At 29.3% G+C, this 20,240-nt stretch overlaps 1 protein-coding gene across 3 annotated transcripts in view; it reads left to right on the forward strand.

Annotated features, from left to right (window-relative positions):
* Positions 1–20,240, forward strand: part of LOC129975667 (nuclear receptor subfamily 2 group E member 1-like) — a 47,443-nt gene that overhangs the window by 1,062 nt on the left and 26,141 nt on the right. For 2 of the 3 annotated variants that reach the window (XM_056088780.1, XM_056088782.1), the window contains exon 1: positions 17,166–17,599. The exons of the other annotated variant lie outside the window; for it this stretch is intronic. In XM_056088780.1, coding sequence (XP_055944755.1) covers positions 17,482–17,599 — 118 coding nt within the window. In that variant the 5' untranslated portion in view covers positions 17,166–17,481. Of the gene's footprint in view, positions 1–17,165; positions 17,600–20,240 lie in introns of those variants that run through there. 3 annotated transcript variants of the gene reach the window in all.

Raw genomic sequence — 20,240 nt, forward strand, 5'->3', positions numbered from 1 at the left:
AAAATGCTAGGTTCAAGCCAAAGATCAATATTTCGTAACTATTGTTTGTCAATGCCATACAAAGATCTTACCCATGATCTACAATTTTATACCTAGAAGACGGGAAAACATCTGCATAATAAAGATGCGGGAAAATTTTGGGAAGATCACATAAATAACATTTTTTTTTTTTTAAGACGCCAACGGACAGTCTGGGCCCATTGGACAAGTTTCTGAAGTACAAAGGCATCAGTTAAGTGACCAACGTCTTGGGTGGCAAATTACCTTGTACACTCACTTGCTTTTGTCCTCATTGACCGCGCGTCTTGAAGCGGAGTTCCATTACATGTATTCACTGAAATGCGAGATTTTTTAAAGATAAGCTAATCACTTACCATATTTCTGTTACTCCCAGGCTTAAGCCCTCCTTCATCTCCCCCTGGTTCAAAGTGTCTACTGAAAAACAGAAAATGCTACTTTTCGACAGAGTTCTCTTCTGTCGGGACCGTTTTATCCAGTAGGCTATTTGCTGCAGCTCAGGGGAAGGGGGGAGAAGACATTAATCCAAGGGCATCTAAAAATTTTCTGTAATTGTTTTATTTTAATTTTGTGACAAAAAAATTCGCCGTCATTAAGACAAATAATGAAATAATTTAAATATTTTTTGCATAGAATGTTACAAAATCAGAATATTTACACCAAACCAAAACTATTCATACTTTTGTTAATCGTATAAATAATTGAAAATATTAAATAAGAGCAAAATGTTTATATAATTATTGTCTTATTAACTTATATATATTATCAAAATATAGCAACTCTATTTACTTGAATGAGATCTTTCTTAGATTATAAATGCATACTTGTTTTCGCATCAATTAAATGATACTTTTTAAAATGTTAAATATACAAAGCATTTATATGTATTTTAGTATATTAATTAAATACTAAATATATTATTGTATTTTATAAATATGGGGAACATTAATAGAAGAAATTAACTTTTTTAATAATGTAAATGATAGAATTAATCATTGCTTGCAGTTAAGAAGTGGTAAAAGCCACTTTGCAAAGCCATGTTTTGATATAGTGCCGATTTTTTTGAAATTATATAGTATCAATTAGGGAACAGGCGATTCTTTTCCTCGTTTATTTTAATTAACATTGGTCATGACTTTTCAAATTCCTTATTAGGTCTCTAATAAGATACTATTAGAGAGCCATTAGAAATTGCTACAATTAAGTGTCCCCAATTATGTTAATCCGGAACTTATCATTTATAGACTTCGTGCATTTTTTCAGAAAAACGATTTCCGCCTCCCTTAAAGTTAACTGCTTCTTATCGGATTTTTTCCAATTTAAAAAAAAATATTTAGATAAACATTTTGTTGTACAAAAGCTGATAATCATATTTCACTTTGTAATTATATCCTTTCAGTTGTTCTTTTATCACATAAGCATCCGCGTAAAGTTTATCTTTTGTTAAAAAAAAAGAAAATCTTGAAATTTCTCAAAAGCAGTTGCTGTTACTTCTTTTATCGTCGAAGAAAGTTTAGAAGAAAAGATTTAAGAAAGTTAGAAGAAAGAGAAAGTCGACACGAAATAAATTGATTTACACATGATGAAAATTGCATTTGTATTTCAAATCAATTTGTTGCCCCCCAAAAGTATTCAAACATTTGGAAGAATTTCCCTTTTCCTGTTAATTACTCAATAGAATCATAGTTATTTTTAATGATTTGGGGTATAAATTATTCTGTGTGGGCATTAATATTCTAAAAATGGGCTAACGTATTGAAAGGTTAATGAAAACAAATAAAATGTTTATTTTTCAACCCTTCATTGCATCCTAATAGAGTGGAGATTTCAATTATTTTTTGGGGGAAAAATTTTCCTTATTTGTTCATTAAATTTATTGAATGTTTACATTTTTATACATTTATATTTTCTTATAATGCTATTAAATTCTTTACCCTTATGTTCATTTTGTATAGTATACCTTACATACAACTTTATAAAAATATACTACCACTATAAAATAATTTTTAACTTAGTTTTATTAAACATATATATATAAACTTAAATATGTATGTTTATTATAAAATACACATGCCTAAATGTTTGTTCTTACACATTTTTATATATATATATATATATATATACCTATATATATATTTTTTTTTTTTTGCTTTTCTTCAAAAAAGCAATCTTGCCATGATAAGGGTTAAATAAACTTAATAGATTATCGGATTATTTTTCGAATAAATAAAGTCGTATATGTTCTAAAATTATTTCTGAATAAAGTGAGACAACGGAGAAAATAAAATGTATTGACAATTATTTTCTGTTAGGAACTTTAAATATTCTATTGGCTTTTCTTCAGATATAATGGATGTAAAAAGTAACCTTTTCACATTTTAATATTGTCTATTAAAGGTTGTAATATGGACAACACTTTTTAGCTAGGAATCCTAAGAATTCTATTAGCGTTTCTTCAGGTATTATTAATCTAAAATGTACACATTCCATATTTTAATATTGTGTCAATTAAAAGTTAGAAATTACTATAATATTGACATTGAAATGAGAAGATTAACATTTTTAGCTAAAATATTATATTTTTAGCGTATTGTTCTTATTTAATACTTAATTCACCAAATTTTCTTTGTTTAAATCGTTTTCATTAATAAGGAAATAATGAAAATCATGTTTAAACATAATTCTAAAAAGTAAAAAGCATATTTTAGATCATTTTTATTTTAATAATATGTTATCGTAATTTGTGTAGCACAAACAGTACTCGAAAAATCTTTTGTAAAAGAAAACGCTGAGGAAGCCATTGAAATAATACTGACCAATCATCAAGCTCAATATCTTCAATACTATCTTGAATTATCAATAGCTAAAAGTCAGTAAGTTTTCCTGGCCTGAAATGATAAGTTAAGATTCATACAAAAGACACTGCACGCAGAAGAAACTCAACCGAATGTAAAACACTCAGCAATCAAACACAAAGGCATCTCTAAGATAAGTCAAGCTTTCTATTGTCCCATCGAAGGCTGACATGTAATCTGAAACTCGTAAGTCAACTTGGAGTGATGTATTGATTTTTAAAGAATGTAGCTTTCATATTTGCCCGTTTTGTTTAGATTACTTCATTCTTTATGATTACGAGCTTTGTAATAATCTCGTTTAACAATAACTACTTAGCCGTACAACCCAGCAGATGTGATGGGGGGGGGGCGGAAATGTAATATCATATTAGTGGTTTTCTTTTTCCTTTTATCCTACCCCTGTTAACCTTTTCCTCATTTATGCCGAGGTCATCAAACGAATTTCAATAGCTGCGATTCTTGCAAGCAAAGTGTCTTGTATTTAACACTTGTGAAGCATTGTTCATAGTATTTTATGGGCAAAATATAATATGAATAAAATTCATTTCTACTCAATTTTGCTAATATCAAAATATAGTAAAGTGTAGCATAAATAAAACACTACAATTGAAACACCTCGTATAATTTGAAGGCCTATTTACTTTTACGTGTATCATAACTGTAATCATAAAAAGAAAAATCAAACTTTGGATTTTGACAAATTTCCTCTTTTCAGACTATCTCAAGTTCGAAAAACACATTTTTGGAATTATGTCTGTCCGTGAACAAGATGACTCAAAAATGCTTTTAGCTAGACGGATGAAATTTGGTATCCGTTTAGCTAAAAGCATTTAATTAATCAACCACTCTATCAAATTTTAAATGAAATTCACAGACAAAATCTATCTGCCAGGTTATCGGAATAAAAATGATTGCCATAACTACAATGCTTAAACAGCTTGATGAGTAAAATTTCGTGAAAAAGTTTGGTATCTAAAATATCGATTCTTATTAAAATTTGAACTTAATATGTCAAAGGGTTGTCTTTCGGCTTGTACTTTGGCATTCGAGTAAATACAATAACTTAAATGAATGATATATGATCTTGTGACTGCAACTGTAGATCCTGTCAAATTTTGGTTAAAATCGGCCCGAAAATAAATCTTCAGAAATGCATATTCGAGCAATAGATTCAGTAAAAACGTTACGATTCACGTCAAAAATTTATATTTCGTAACTAATGTTCAGCAATGCCATGCCAAGTATGCATCTGTCAAATTTTGATTAAAATCGGTCAGAAAATAAAGCTTCAAAAATGCATATTCCAGCAATAGATTCAGTAAAAACGTTTCGATTCACGTCAAAAATTTATATTTCGTAACTACTGTTCAGCAATGCCATGCCAAGTATGCATCTGTCAAATTTTGATTAAAATCGGTCAGAAAATAAAGCTTCAAAAATGCATATTCGAGCAATAGATTCAGTAAAAACGTTACGATTCACGTCAAAAATTTATATTTCGTAACTAATGTTCAGCAATGCCATGCTAAGTATGCACCTGTAGTTTCGTGTCGCATTTTGATGCCAATCGGCCGCCAAAAAGATATCCAGAATACATATTATCGTGATACATTCAGCCAAAATGCTAGATTCACGCCAAAGCTCTGTATTTCATGCCTATTTTTCACCAATGCAATGCAAGTTACTCGCAGATTTACCTAAGGTCCACAATTTTGTGCGAGGAAGAGAAAAAGGATCATTATTGGGAATATGCGAAAAAATTTGGGGGAGAATATTCCCAACAGTTTTTTAATAAATTACTTTGATAGTTTAATTCTTATTAGGACAGTTAAGCTATGTAAATTATTTTACGAAAATAATAAAGAATTCGCAATATATATATTTGTACGTTAAAATTTTTATAATTTGATTTTTTTTCGAAAAATTTTCAAATTTAGTACATAGATTTGATTGTGCATCCATTTCAATATTATTATATTATTAATTCATCGTATCGGAAGAGAAAAACAGATGTACCGAAAATATAGTTTATTTCGAAAAAATAAAATTTGAGAACTATTAGAATCTATATAAAATCCGCCCAGTTAATAAACTTAGTAAAATTCTCCAAAAAAATTTTTTCCAAAAATGCTTAATCTTTTAGATTTGAGCATCCAGCAAATTCCCATATCATTTTTAGTTTAATTCTCTTTTAAATAATGTTGGATATTAAAATTAAAAATAAATTCTTTATCATTTATGTATATACTTTATTCTTTTTTAAAATTGTGTTTAATTTTAATATACAATTCATTATTTTAATATATTTCTCATTTCGGTTTCTAATTTAATTATAAGGTCCAGGATAGCCTGGTTGGTAGGGCGTTGGATTCACATTCCTTGGGTTGCGAGTTCGAACCCCGCCGACAGAAGACTTTTTGTGTGTGTGGTGGCTGGCGCACGTATAAATCTGTTGTGGTCATAAAGTCCTTCATGTCGAGAATAATACCACTGGGGGTACAGGTTCAGTGATGATCGTTCTCTGATTCAGGTCTAAATTACGATCTGTGGATGAGTGCATGAAATGCATGAATGAAGTCAACCCCGTAAAAAGGGTTAAAACGCGTGAGTAGCTAAGTCGTACTCTTGGCCCTAGTTGGCGCTACTGAAAAAACAAGACTCTCATTCGGCTTAAATCGCTGACAGATATCTGTCAGCGGTTTTGTAAAGTGCATAAGTCACGACACACAAGACATAATTTAATCATCATACTTTTGATATGCATGAAATGTTGAAATAAAAGAAGTTAAATTTCCGAGTTATTGTCTCAAATTTTGATTTTTTTTTCCCTTTTTATATTTAATAGTCATATACTATTTTTAAGATTTTGTTTAAATTCTTCTGAATATAGTGATACTTGAGATGGTCAGAGAATGAAATAGTAATCTATAAACTTCACTGAATTAATTATCACTTTTAGGAAATTAAATAATAAATTTAAGTAAAATTTCGGAATCCATATGATTGTTTTCAATCTTTCCGGATAATCTTTCATGATTATTCTTTTAGCATGCTATTTTTTTTTTTTTAGTTTAGAGGATTTTCATGAGAAAATATATTGCCTTAAGGAAAGAAAAGCAGCCCTACAGTTCCGGCAACATCCATCAAGAAACCATCCGTCCATGACCTTCAAGAAGGTTACAGACCAGCTGTATGCAAGTCAATTTAGCCTTCTTCTATATTTGCATACCTATGTGAATACAGTAATAAAAAACCGCAAATCTTAATGGGTTTAAGTCTTTTTAGGAAAAGATAGTATTCATACGAAAAAAAACCCCATTTATGGCCCTTCTCAGGTGCCATGAAATTTATCTTCAAAAGGAATTGCCGCTTTTGCTCACTACCCATTCAGGTTTTATCTTTTATCCATTAAAATCTCATTAGAAAAGTAATTTTCACCCTATACGGTAGAGAGAAGGACTTAAATTAATAAAAATTAGCTTAAAGGAAAGAAAAAAATAGTTACAAATTTAGTTTCTTGGAATCTTACTTGACGATGTGTTTTCGTTATCGCATATTTTATATATAGAATTGTAATGTTTACAAATAATTTAATTTCAGTTTGCTTTTTTTAGTTAAAAAAATAGGATTAGTCAATGCACGAATGACACAAGAGTACCTACGCTGTTATGGAATTAAAATGAAATAATTTGAAATGCAAATTCCGTAACAAAATTCCTTTATAAATAACGGATTAAAATGTAGCTGACCACATTTTTTGTGATTGTTTATATATTTATGAATAATATTTTTTCTTGATCTAAATATTTCTTTTTTCTTTTTTTTTTTAAATAAATGTATATAATTAATTTAGACGATAATTTTAAGATTCTTTTTTACTTTTGATATTTTTTCTGATTTCAGCTTTTAAAGTAATAGTATCTTTTTTACCCTTGATGATGATGATGTCGCGTCTGCGTTACCACGGAAAGGGGGTGCAGTAGCTTCTGAGGGTAAAGACCCCTGAGCACCAGAGGGCAGAAGTCTGACTTCAATCTCATATGAAGATGAAACTCTCACATTCGCTTGCACAACCCCTTTTTACAGGGGTGCACATTCACACACCTCACAGGTGAAGAATATCCATGCCCGAACCGGAATTCAAACTCGGGACGCTCAGATCACGGGGAATACGCGCTACCCCTATGCCAGGACGCCGGCAAAACCTTTCACTGGTATTTAATTTTCATAGCAAAAGCTATATAGAACCTGTTTTTCTATGCTGTTAGTGTTTATTTTTTCTCATTTTATAATTTCATAATTTTGACATTTGTTTCATTTTACTTTCTCATCATTTAAATATTTTTTCTGTATTTCCTAAAGTAGTAACGAAACGAGCGAGTGTAGTAACGAAATCATTGTTATTTTTTAGAATGTATAATCTTTAATAAGATCCATTTTCATTACCATTCATAGCCAAAAAATTACAGGCATGGGGACTATGAGACGGTGTTCTATAACAATAAAGAATTTAAACGTTTGTAGAAACGTTTGCTAAGCAGATACAAAAAGAATATTAAACTGGCAACACAACTTATTGACCAAAAATAGATATTTTTCATTTTATGCTATTTACCTATTAATATTTTTTCCTCTGTTAAAAAATATCGAATTTTTCTCTCGTTGGTTTTTTTAGATTATTAGAAATCTAAATAATTTTTCCCAAATCAACAAGAAGGAATTTCCTTTTCAATTTTTAAAATGTTTAAACTATTGATAAAATTGCTTTGTTAAATTTGATTTATTTCAATTTTAAAAAAAAGTTGCAATTAGAAAAACGAACTACAGTTAAGGATAAATAAAATAAAAACATAATAAGCTACTCCAGCCTAACTATTATCAGCTGATATAACGTGTCTATTTTTTCTATAGCGCTTTAGAACTATAGAAAAAAAAATTCATGATATTAAACAAGTGTTATTATTTAAATTTTATTAAACCGATCGATTATTGATGTTTAAAGTTATATTCCATTTAAATATGGCAATTAATTTTAAATACATTATAGTCTTACTCAGAACTATTTAATTGAAAATAGATATTTTGCACAGCTTTCTCCATCGATTATAAGTTCCACCCCCACTTTTGAAAATGCCCAAATACTATCAATGTACTTTAAGTAAACTGCTTTTCCTACATTTTGTCGTTGGTCTTGAATTCGCTTTATACATCTAAGTGCTAATTGCAGCTACCATTTTCACTGATGGCCAAATCTATGGCTCTTGCGCCAAAAAACCAAACCAAACCATTTTCACTGGACCTAACGATCTACTTCACCAAATAATAGATAAAAATTCTGGCTCACCTGAAGACTCAGGTAATAAAGTCAAACATCACATGGCGGCAGGATAAAAAGACGACCTTAGCAACGACCTTCACAGTCGTTCAGTGATGAAATACAAAAGGTATTTTTTCGGTACTTAAAGAGAATTTTCCAGTTTCGTTCTTTAAATTAAAAGTGAAGGAAAAATATCTTTCCAATTTATTTCTCCGCCTCCCCCCTCCCTCAGAAGGCTAATGAAGCATTTCTAACCTTCAAAAAATGAACGATCCCGGCGATTTGTCGCCGATGAAAGAAAACTGTTTGGATATCACTATCAAAAATAATTCTTACTGTTCTATATACATTTCGTCAAACGCGATATATTTTTTCTTCCCTGCGATTTACCTTCGCGCTTTAATTATATAAAAAAAGCTAATTCTAGAATTCCGATGCACGTTGGAACAAAATATCAAAGACCAAGGATTCGAACATCTAGGCTGAAACCTCGTAACGTGATAATGTTTTAGTCTTAATTCATCCGTTTGTCTAGTATGTATACATATTTGACCACGAAAAAAAAATACAGTTAAGTCAATCACAATGCACATGATGAAAAGAATCAGAATGAAAAGCAGTATTCTCACATATAGTTAAAAATATTTTGAAAAATTTATTAAAATTAAAAATTTATAGGAAAAAATTGGTATCAATGAAAAACTTATTTTAGTATTTTTAAAGAGATATAAAAGGGTTAAATTTAAAGAGTAATTATGCTTTGATTGTAATAACATCAAGCCAAAGTTGCAAGTCATGCTTCAAAAAGTATCACTGCCTTGAAATAGACACAATTATATCTTTTCAACGTATTCTAGCGAAATCTCTCGAACTGTGTGCTTTAGCTCTGTTCAAAGAGCTCTTTCTAAGCCCAAACATACCAAGGTTGATGGACTCTGGAAAATAGGTGAAGAGAAATGGAAATAAAAGCCCTGGAAGTTTTACGAAAAGTCCATCGATCATGGAAATCACAGCGCAAACTCATAGCCCACAAAAAAAGTCATCAAATTTAACATTTTAAAAAAAGTTTACGATTTTGATATTAATTAAATGAAATTGATCTAAAATTTTGTTAACACCCTCTATATTACCATTAATGCGTGCAGTGATTAAATTTCAGTTATTATAATTTTTTTAAAAAATTGAATATCAATTATTGTTTGTTTTAGTATCCCGAAAAGTGCAGTTTTTTTATGAACAGTGCCATTTATTAGGGATGCAGGACTAACCACTGGTACAGCTAGCAGATTTCAGACTTTCCATGGTGAGAATTCACTCTTTAGTTGATCCAATGGCATGCAGACGAAGAACAGGAGGCAAGCAGTAGGAGAAGTGGCAACGGGAACTATGAGTCCTGGATGGGAGCTTACGTAGAGCCAGGAGCTACTACGGAAGAGAATGAATTGCCAAAATATCCAAATTAGGATAAGACAATAAGCAATACAAAACAAACCGAAACAAACAGAGAAGAATAGGGGAGAGTTAGACTATACAAACCGCCTTTTGGGGTTTATTTCAATTACGGGGATCGGCTATTACAAAATCGGGGTCATATTGAGGGATTTTTGATATCCTATCTACATCTTTGTAGAATGTAGTATCTAGACTTTGTATAAATTGAACTAAGGAGGGGGGGGGATTCTCAGAAGGCAATTAATATTTTCATTTCTCTGGTACCATCTGGCATTTGCGATAATTCTAAAAGTGCTGGATTCAAAAACTAGAGATTGCTTTTGGGTGTACAAATCCAAACCGTGTGGGCGTAAGTATTGGACAAAGATAGGTTAAGGAAGACAGGTGCCCTATTGGTGATAGCGAGATTAGAGTTTCTGCAGATGAAAGCATATTGTTTCCTTAAAGCCTAGTTGTATTTTTATCTGTGATATACAGGTGTTGCCTTTGAAGTTATGATGTTTATTCAGCCTCACTCCTAGGTATTTAACTTCGTTTTTCCAGTCTATGTCAGTATTATGCATTCTTACTTTAGGCTTGTAGTTGTTTTGCTTGCAGAAGAGAATTGCTTCCATTTTCTCAACGTTAAATTTAATTTTTCTTCCTTGGAACCCTCTTTCTAAACTGTCTATGTAGGATTCTAATGGGGAAAATATATTATTAGGCTATTTTCCCTGAATCGTGATGGCAGTTTCGTGAGCGTAAAGGCTTAATATTTTTCTGCTCTAGGGAATATCATTCATTTAGAAGATTCTACCTCGCTAAGTGATGAGACGTGTAAGGATGAGGAATTCTTTTCTGAATTCTTTGACCTTGATTACCACTCCATTTGATACTTTTTCCACCTTTATAGAAATGAAATAATAATGACTGTGGCAGGAAACTAATTTGCACAGTTTAAGAGAGAAAACGTCGCACGATAGAAGTTTTGTGTCTTATAAATAAAATATAATTTCTAAAGCGGGACTTTTAAATTATTTCATAAAAGAAAAATGAACTAGCGATGCTTTTCTGGAATTATAAATTTAAAAAAAAACACACATCAATGAAATTAGATTTTCTCGAAGAATAACAAACATTATAGATTCTACTGTTAACAGAGAAAAACATTAAATAAATTAGAGGAAGATGATGAATTTATAATACAATAATTAAGTTCATAATAAATTCCAATCTTTATGTTAAAAAAATAAAAGCAAAAAATTGTTATATCGAGCATCAAAAGAAATGTTCCTTAGATACAAGCAGAAAGCACTTGCTGTGTGTGAAATAGAATGCAAATTTCAACAGCCTTATTACATTTATCAAATACAAATTTTTCAAAGATTCAGTCAAAGTAAATTGTCATTAAATACAATGGAATTTTTAACTTGTTAAGCAGGTAATGACTATTGAGCATTATTTTTTTAAACTTGAAATAGCATTCCGAATTTTCAATTAAAAAAAGATTAATGCTTATTTTTTTTTATAAATACTTATATTTTATATCAATATATGTATATTTTATAACAATTATTTGAATTTGGAAAGGGAATAAGTGTAATAATATTCTAAAATTTTACTACGAAATTGAATAATTCCTTTAAGTTCCATTCTATTTATTATTACTTTTTATATTTAGTAACTCCTTAAAAATTAAATATCGGCTGTTTTTTGTCTTGGTAATTTTGGTTTTTTTCGAGATTTCGTCTCTTTTGTTCCCGTCTTAATTCAAGTGATTATGAAATTATTTTAACAATCTGGATAGTTGAATTTATTTAATAAATTCAAATTGTCCTCATTCTAAATATTTTTTAAACATGTAAATTCAAAATTCATTTTAATTTTAGAATTGAGCCAATTTTCGCTTCCCCACAACTTTAAGAATTCAATTTTTACGTGTTCCTAGATCCTAAGTAAAAACCAAGAGCCTAACTAAAATGCTTCTTCAGCTAAATTCGGATAATCACCATTTAAAGTTATATAAGTTCTCAATGCATTTCCGTATTTTTCTTCATAATTATCATTCTCCTTCGTGCATTAATATCATACTGGTTATATATTTGACAAAGAGCCTTTAAATGCATTTAAAAATCGAAGCTTTTGCTTCATCTTCATAAAGGAAAATAAAGCTGCCAATCAAAAAACTTCATCAAAGTTCTTTCCTAAAAAGCGGTATTCATATAAGATTAATAATTTTTAACTAAGCTAAGAAAAGTATTCTAAAAAATAATTTCCGAATCATTCAAACTTCGACTTAACTGTAACTTCTGAGTTGAGCAGGTTATATTTTTTCCAACAAACTAAATGCTGTGCCGACAAATTTCTTTCAAAAACTATATAAACACAAAATATTTTCTTAGATAAAAACTGAACTGTTTTGTTAAATAAGGAAAAATAAAAATTCTGAAAGAACTCCCATGACTGTTCCTTCAATAAATGTTATATAAAAACTTCTTGGCAGAAACTGGCTTAGAGCTCTTTACTGATTTTTTATTTTTCGAAAATTTTAAGAAAACTGTCCAATTTTTATATTTTATGAAAATTCTTTGTTAAAACCAGGATACGCAGTACAAAGAACCAATTAGAAAGGTAAAAAGCAGAGAAAAAAATCATTTCAAAGAAGTAATTACCAACGCAATGTGGGAAAAATATAGCTAGTACAATTTTAAATGAAACTGAAATTCGAGTGATTAAGAAATTATTTTTAGAACGTAAATTATTTGGTTATTAATGATACTAACTGTGGGTACTATTAATAATATCGACAACTGGAATAACTTTGCCACATTTTTCTTTGTTAACTTATAAAGTAATTGAAAGAAATGTATAAAATTATATCAAATCCCTCATAAATTATTAGTTTCGATAGTTAATTTTACATATTATAAAAACATGACTTTTAAAACAAATGTTTATATGTTGAAAAAAATTTAAAAAAACAACATTCAGTGCAATGTTTTTCTGCAAAAACAGACTGCGAAGTTATGTAAAGCCTATAGAAGTCCTCCAAAAACGCATGAAAAAAAAGCTTTTGAACACAGAAAACATTTTACACATTAGTACTAATTCTTTATTGTAAAGAAAGATATGTAAAAATATTTAAAACATACAAATTAGAGTGCTTAAATTCACAAATATTTAGGTATAAAATAATTGCTATTTTGTCAAAAAAAAAAAAAATCCCCATGGTCTTCATTGTAAGGAGAATGAAATACGTAAACGACATTTTATGCATTAGATGTGTTTCATCATACAAGTTTGGGATGGAGAAGGTTTTTCCTTTTTATCATTTATACGAAGATATGATATTTGAAATACTCCACTTCCATACAAGTGAGCGAATTTATCAACAAAATGCTTAACATTCTTTTCTTCTAAAGAACTTTATCACAACATACATTTCAACCTTTAATTCTGAAGAAACTTACCATTCATCCCCTGAATCACGTTGACCATCAATATTTCATTATGTTCATCAGATATGTCATGTAAAGAAAATGTGCAACCAAGCACAATCATTTCGGCCATTCTTCTTATTGTTCTTCCTTTTATCAGCCCCCCCCCCCAATACCTTAATTCGATTTGCTATTGAAATGCTTGGAAGTAACTGATCTTTTCCGAACTACTGTAAAATTGTAGAATCTTCCTTCCCCAAGACATTTTAGAAATAATTGAACAATCATGTGGAAGATTAGAGCATCGAACAAGATCTTATTTGAGCAAACTGGAAAATACCTATTTGTGCTCTTCATCCGTGGTTCAGCATGGAACAGTGAATCAAGAGCACCAAGAAGTATTTCCTAGTTTACATTGCAAGGACTTGTTCGATGTTCTAATCTTCCTCATCACTGTTCAGTTCAGTTAAGCCTGGCGTCTTTGTTTCTTCTGTAACTCACAAAAATTCTTTGAGAAACATTATAACTTTCAAATGCTTTTCCCTTTGTTATTTCCTTATGAATCATAATAGAAACAGCAAATATCATGATAATCTGGGGATACTCAACTTAGTTCTACTACATTTTGTTATCGTAATTATTTCTAACCCTTTAAAAGGCCATTTTTTTTTCTAGTCATGGTATGTTAAAATAGTTTTAAGATTAAGATTGGCTTAAGTAAATTTATTCATTTAGTTTATTAAATAAATTTAACTTGATTAATTAAATAATGACTAATTATTGATTAACAAATAAAGATACATCATTATGAGAAGGAAATTAAACATCTAAATTTTTGTCTAATTGCAAAATTTATCAGAACTTGAGCCAGTCTACATAATTTCATACAAAAATTGAAACATTTCATGGGAAGCATACTTCTCACGGCCCCTGAAAGGGTTAAAACAATCGCGAAAAAACACAAGATCTGAAAAAAAGTTTACAAGAATTTGAGAAAAAGTCAAAATTCTAAATTGACAAAGTGGCTCCATTTTTACTAAGCTATCTGTTATACCATTGCTATATTATTAAGCCTAAATGTGGTATAAAATTTAGATTTAAAAAAAAAGTAATTCTGGAATGGAATTATACGTTTATTTAAGCAAAAGAAGTAATTTTCATTTGCAGTTGAAAGAATGGGCTGTTTGAACATAATTTTACTTCCAAAAAAACATTTGCTCAATAAGGTTAAAACAAAAGCGTCGACTGAAACTTGTAAACAATTTATACGGGCAAAACTGTGTAAACAGCTCATCGCCAAATGTCTTTTCCATGCTTTGAAATTATTGCCACCTTTATTGCTTGGTTATGGAACTTAGTGGTGAACAAAATGTCACTTGCTTTCTTTTTCTTGCACACTTTTTCAAAAACTGGCAAAGTTGGTTTAATTTACTGTAACCGTCCAATTGCATTGAGCCTAATATTATATAATATGTAAACATATTTTTAGCAGATGCGTGGCCGAAGAGAACACACTTTTGAATTTTTAACTTCGATATATTGAATCTCGGGAGACATATTATATACAAGGCAGAAACGATGGTCAAAAGACGTGTCCGTTTTCATCGCAACTCAGGAGTAAAAAAGAACAAAAGAGGCCGAAATTTTTCTCTCGTTAATTTTATATTAAGATTCCTTTAGGGATTTCTTTGACAAGTATAGACATAGGATAGGGAAATGTAGGTATCTTTAAAAGAATATGGTAAACATTAAGGATTTTTATTCCTTCACTCGAAGTGTTGTGAGAAAATATTGAAGTTGGCAGTTTCATGGAATAAGTGTAAAATTAAATAAAAAAGGTGAAATTGGACCAGGAAATAAGAGAGCATATTAGAATGAAGTTAATATGGGCTAAATTAAGATAAAAATTATGAAATCAATTAGGATTTAAATTAGATTTTAAAATATCATTACATATATATCAATATATATAAAATCATATCTTCTCCAGAAGTCTTCAAATATTTATCGATATTCTATTCCTAATAATATATTCCAAGTATTAACTATGTTATTGAATTTGATCAGAATCAGTCGAACATATTTCTAGTTCGAAACGAGGGTTAAAACAAAGATCCCTTCCCCCAAGAAAATCAAGAATTTTTTTGATTTAAAAAAAAATCCTTGTAATTTCTCAAAATTTGACGTTAATTTTTGAACCTTTGTAGCTTTTTAAAAAAGAGGGAATTAGAGCAGAAGATATGGGAAAACGGGTCAGTTTTTTATCATGTGAGAAACATGATGCTGTTTTGGCTTGAGGTTTTTGAAGCGATTTAAAGGCAACAAATTGTGGAAGCCTCAAAATGCGTAGGCAACAAATTGGCGATTTATCCCTTTTATTTTAGAGTCGGCTTTTACAGTATAGCTTTTGAAATATCTATCGTCTGTTAATGTAGTTTTACTTTGGAGTCGGCTTTCACAGTATAACTATTGAAATATCTATCGTCTGTTAATGTAGTTTTATTTTTGGAGTCGGCTTTCACTGTATAGCTTTTGAATTATCTATCGTCTACTGTTGTAGTATTTCCGTTGGAAATCACAATGTTATTGCTTAACTCGCGCAACGTTTTTTTAAAAATAAACCAAAAAAGTTAAAATATTGTTTGTTTAATCGATAAAGATTGTTGGTTCAGGGATAATTTCAATTAATTAAAATTAGGTTATTAGAAAATAATGTAGAAGGTAGTAACATTTGGCGATTTATCGCCAACTGAAGTTACAACTTGATTTCCAAATTATACATTCTATGAATTCTTACTATTTGTCTTAATTAATTTAAGTCATTAATCAGTTTAAACCAGTTTGGAACAATCACGAGACTATCAGATTATGCATGCATCGATATTTAGAAAAACGATGGGTTTTTTTTCATCCCAAAATCGATCTAACTCCAAAATTTTATTTGCCAGGTAGAAAAATTGAAAATGAAAGTTTTTAAAAATTATCATTATAGAGAGAGGGGAGGGGGGGGGGGATAGATCGATAGAAAAGTTTCGTGATTGTTTGAAGCCGGTTTAAACTGGTTAATGACTTAAATTAATTAAGACAAATAATAAAAAATAATAATGTTCTCACATAATAACTTGAAATTTGCGATAGATTTAATTTTTTTAAAACTGAAATAAGGAATTAAATTATTTCCTTACGCGTACTAATATTAAGATTGTTCATATAACAAAGGTACAAAATATTATATTCAAGATATTGATTTTTTTTTTAATAACATAAATATTTTTACGCACAAAAGATGTATAAAGCAGTAGAAGTAACTACTGTCATTTAATATTAAAAAAAAAAAAAATCTTATTGATGAGGTGGGGGTATGAAAGGTTAAAAAATAAAGGAAAAAACTTATAAAAAATGGAAATAAAAAAAAATTCATTTTTTGTTGAAAACGGAACCTGAATCCGACATGCAGTTTCTTTACCCGAAAACTTATTCATAAATTAAAGTCAGCTTCTGCCCGTTAGAAAATCCGATAAAATAAAACTATTTTTTCAATGTAACTACAAACTAAAAATCAATTCATCAGGAACATTAGCATATGTATGAGGTCAAAATAACCCCACGTGATTGTTGACTTTTCAAAGCTGTATCTGGCGTTGAAAACTTGAAAGAGAATGTAAAATTTAACACGCGTTACAAAAAACCTAACAAATCTCATCACAACTAGATAATGAATCTGTGACATCCTTAGTAATCCAACGCCTGGAAATATGTAATCGCAATCCCTGAACCATTCATCCTATACAAACAGTCACTCGTTTAGTGAGACGAGCAAAACAAAACATCATCATTCCCCGTCAAAGATCAGAATACACACTTTTCCTTTCCCCTCCTGTCAGTCGTTGACCAATCAGAAGCAGTCGTTAACGCCTACCCAAGTCCATTGACGTATCGACTTTATGGATGCAGAAGCAACCTCCCACTTTTGTAGAGAAACGCCTCAAACTTGACTGATGACGCATCCGTAGAAGTCGTGTCGTTCGCTTGACTGGAGCCAAAGCACTTGTAACAAAACTCGTTCACTTTCGGTAGTTGATCTCAGAACACGTTTCATGTTAGCGCTGTGTGGTCGCGAGGTTATGGGTTGTGTACTACTTCAGTGTAGTGAAGGTTTCAGCTGTTGATATTGCCTCATAAACTGTGCTTCTTTCAAAGTCATTGATTGGCTGTTGATAAAACTTTACTTAGAAAATAATTGGAGATTTCATTGACTACGGTATTTATTGTTTGGAAATAAGATTCTTTTTATTATTGGAACTTGAACAGATTATAAGAATCTCTTGGATTGAAGTACTAGCTGTCTTTGTAAGATACATCTAGTGATCAAAGTGACTGACTTGAAAAATCACTTGTTAATAATCTTAACTGAAATATCTCAATGGTGCATTTGTTAGAAAACAGAGACGTCCACAATTTGTCTCATGAACTTGCTGCCTCTTTAAGATTTGGCGAAACATCTGATGCTATGAGTGCCGGCACCAAAAAATCTTCCTCAAGTAAGTTGATGATTTTTCTTTTATACATTATTTTTCCAGATCTTTTGTCTATGAATCAAAAGCAGTAATTATTAATTAATTTCATAATTATTCTCGGAATTAAGAAATGGTGTTTTTGTGCTTAATACATTAATCAGCATCAAGAATTAAATTAATCCCTTTGTAACAGTAAGTCTAATATATGTAGCAAACGAACATTTTTGATAATGAAAATTATAGATAAGTTGTCATTAATTTTAAATTCAAGAGATTAAAAATCCCTGGATGGAGGTATATGCATCTAAAATGTTTTTAAAATCTTATATGGAATTATATAAATTATTTAATTATGATATATAAATTATCTAATTGCCTGTTATACAATTGTGATATTTAAAAAATGAAATTTTATTTCTTATAAGTTATTCTTACAAAGAAATCAAAGATAAAAATTTTCATTTTATCTAGAAATAGCTTATTGGTCTTAAGATTTCAGAATCTAGAAGTAACCATTCAATTAAATCTTAAAATTAAAACTTTTTTCTTTCGTGGGCAAGATGTGATGCACGAATATATGTGGCGTTGATTAGAAAAAAATATTCAGCTAAAGATATATAAATAACATTCAACATATCAATTTATTTATTTATTCCTTCTTTTAACTCGCTGAAATAGTTAGCGCATTCGAAATTAGCTGGGAAAAATTGAAAGAATCAGCGTGCAGGTGGAAAATAATCTGATGAAAGAATCGGTAATAGTGAATTAATGATTTCGAAAAGTATATCAATAGCAAAAAAATGCTGTTTTAATGAATTTTCAAACTTTGTGTTTTGTTGACATTTTGCGATCGTATAGCTTTGTCAATTATTTTGCATCTGCAAAATACACAGAAAAAACTGTCATTATATTTTAGAATCATCAATTGAAATATTTATGATTAATATGTATATATTTCCTGGAACTGGAATAACGATAAATACTTAAATTTGAATTATTGGATTACTTATTTTTCGGAATCATAGATTGAAAATTTTACAATTATACCAGTTTGATTGTTATTGAATGCAACAGACATTTAGCATGCTTTCTATCTTTTATGCTTCTCTCTATAGAATTTATTTTTTACATCGTTTCTTTAATTAAAATAATGATGCCATAAAAATCTGCTTCCTTATTTGTATTTTTAAAATGTTTTAGATAATTATTGCTCAGAAAAGATGAAGAATTTTCATTTTATTATGTAATTAATTTCCATGCTCTTATTTGTACTGTAATTTAAAATTGTATGCTAAACATTTATTAGTTATAAAAAATATATAAATGATTTTTCAAATTATATATATTATAAATGAAAGCAATTTTGCATAATATGCTATTATTTTTAACCAATAACATTTTCTTTAAAGGGGGAAGGGAAGGAATTCCGTCAAAAGATGAATCAAGCATTTTTTAAAAACAATAATCCTCAAATCATTACATTTTATTCTTAATGTGTAAATTAACTTCTAGATAATGCATTGCTAAAAATAAAAATCAAGCGATAAATTGAAATTTTTAATGTTTTATTCATTAATGTTTCTCTCTTTCTCTCATTCTCTTAAAAATTTTTTTTATCTTGAGCATTAGATACCCATAAATAGCATTAGAATACTCGGATATATCAAGCTCGAGGTAATATCGAGTGTTTAATTCAAAATGGGGGGGAAAGGTTTCGCTTCGTTATATAAGATAACTCTTGTACTCGAAATATACATTCGTCTTTCTTTTCCAATTCTATTTGAAGCTATTTATAGATTTTTCTATTCCATTAATTTATGGATACCCTAACTGGTATTATAATTCATTATTTAATTTACAGATATTAATTTTAAAGAGTGAGATTTAAAGATGGTCCATTGCTAGAATTATATTTCTGTACTTCCTTTGGGTTTATTATCTACAGTGTTCATTTTTCATGACTCCTAATTTTATTTTTTTATTTCATTTTATCTATTTCACTTATTTCAACACTCCGGAATTTGTATATTTAAATTATTTTCATTAATTTCAATTCTTAACAATATTTAAAGCATGCCTTTTAATTCTAAAAGTATGATATTTCTAATGATTAATCAAATTTCATGCACCGATTTTTAAAAAAATATAGAATTAAGGTATTGACTCGAATTGCAAATTTTTAAAGCAAAAATTCATATTTCTTATTAAAATTTAACTTATTAAAATTATTCAATTCATATTATTAAAAATTCATATTAAAATTCATATCTAATCAGCCTCAATATAAAAAATATTTTTAAAACATTAATTCTTAGTTTTATTTCTAATCGAAAAGTTATTTATGAAATACTTAATAATTTAATATAAGAAATAAGTTATAAAGCATGCACAAACTCAGAGAATAGTCATAGAATTTTTCTAATCTACCATATCTGAATATATTATTGTAATCGCAGTACCTTTTGAATTGGACAGAAATAAAAGAAAAAAAAAATGTCAGTTGATTTAGCGATTTATAACAATACTTGATCAATAAATATAACAGTCTGCATGTATTTATCGACTGTCTTATTATCTTAATCAAATTAAAAAAAGACTGTTTGAAATTTTTTAATTTATTTGAAACGTTTGTTACCTCCAATTTTTAAAATGGTGATTTTGACTA

The sequence above is a fragment of the Argiope bruennichi genome, chromosome 7, assembly GCF_947563725.1.
Source record: "Argiope bruennichi chromosome 7, qqArgBrue1.1, whole genome shotgun sequence".
NCBI lineage: Eukaryota > Metazoa > Arthropoda > Arachnida > Araneae > Araneidae > Argiope > Argiope bruennichi.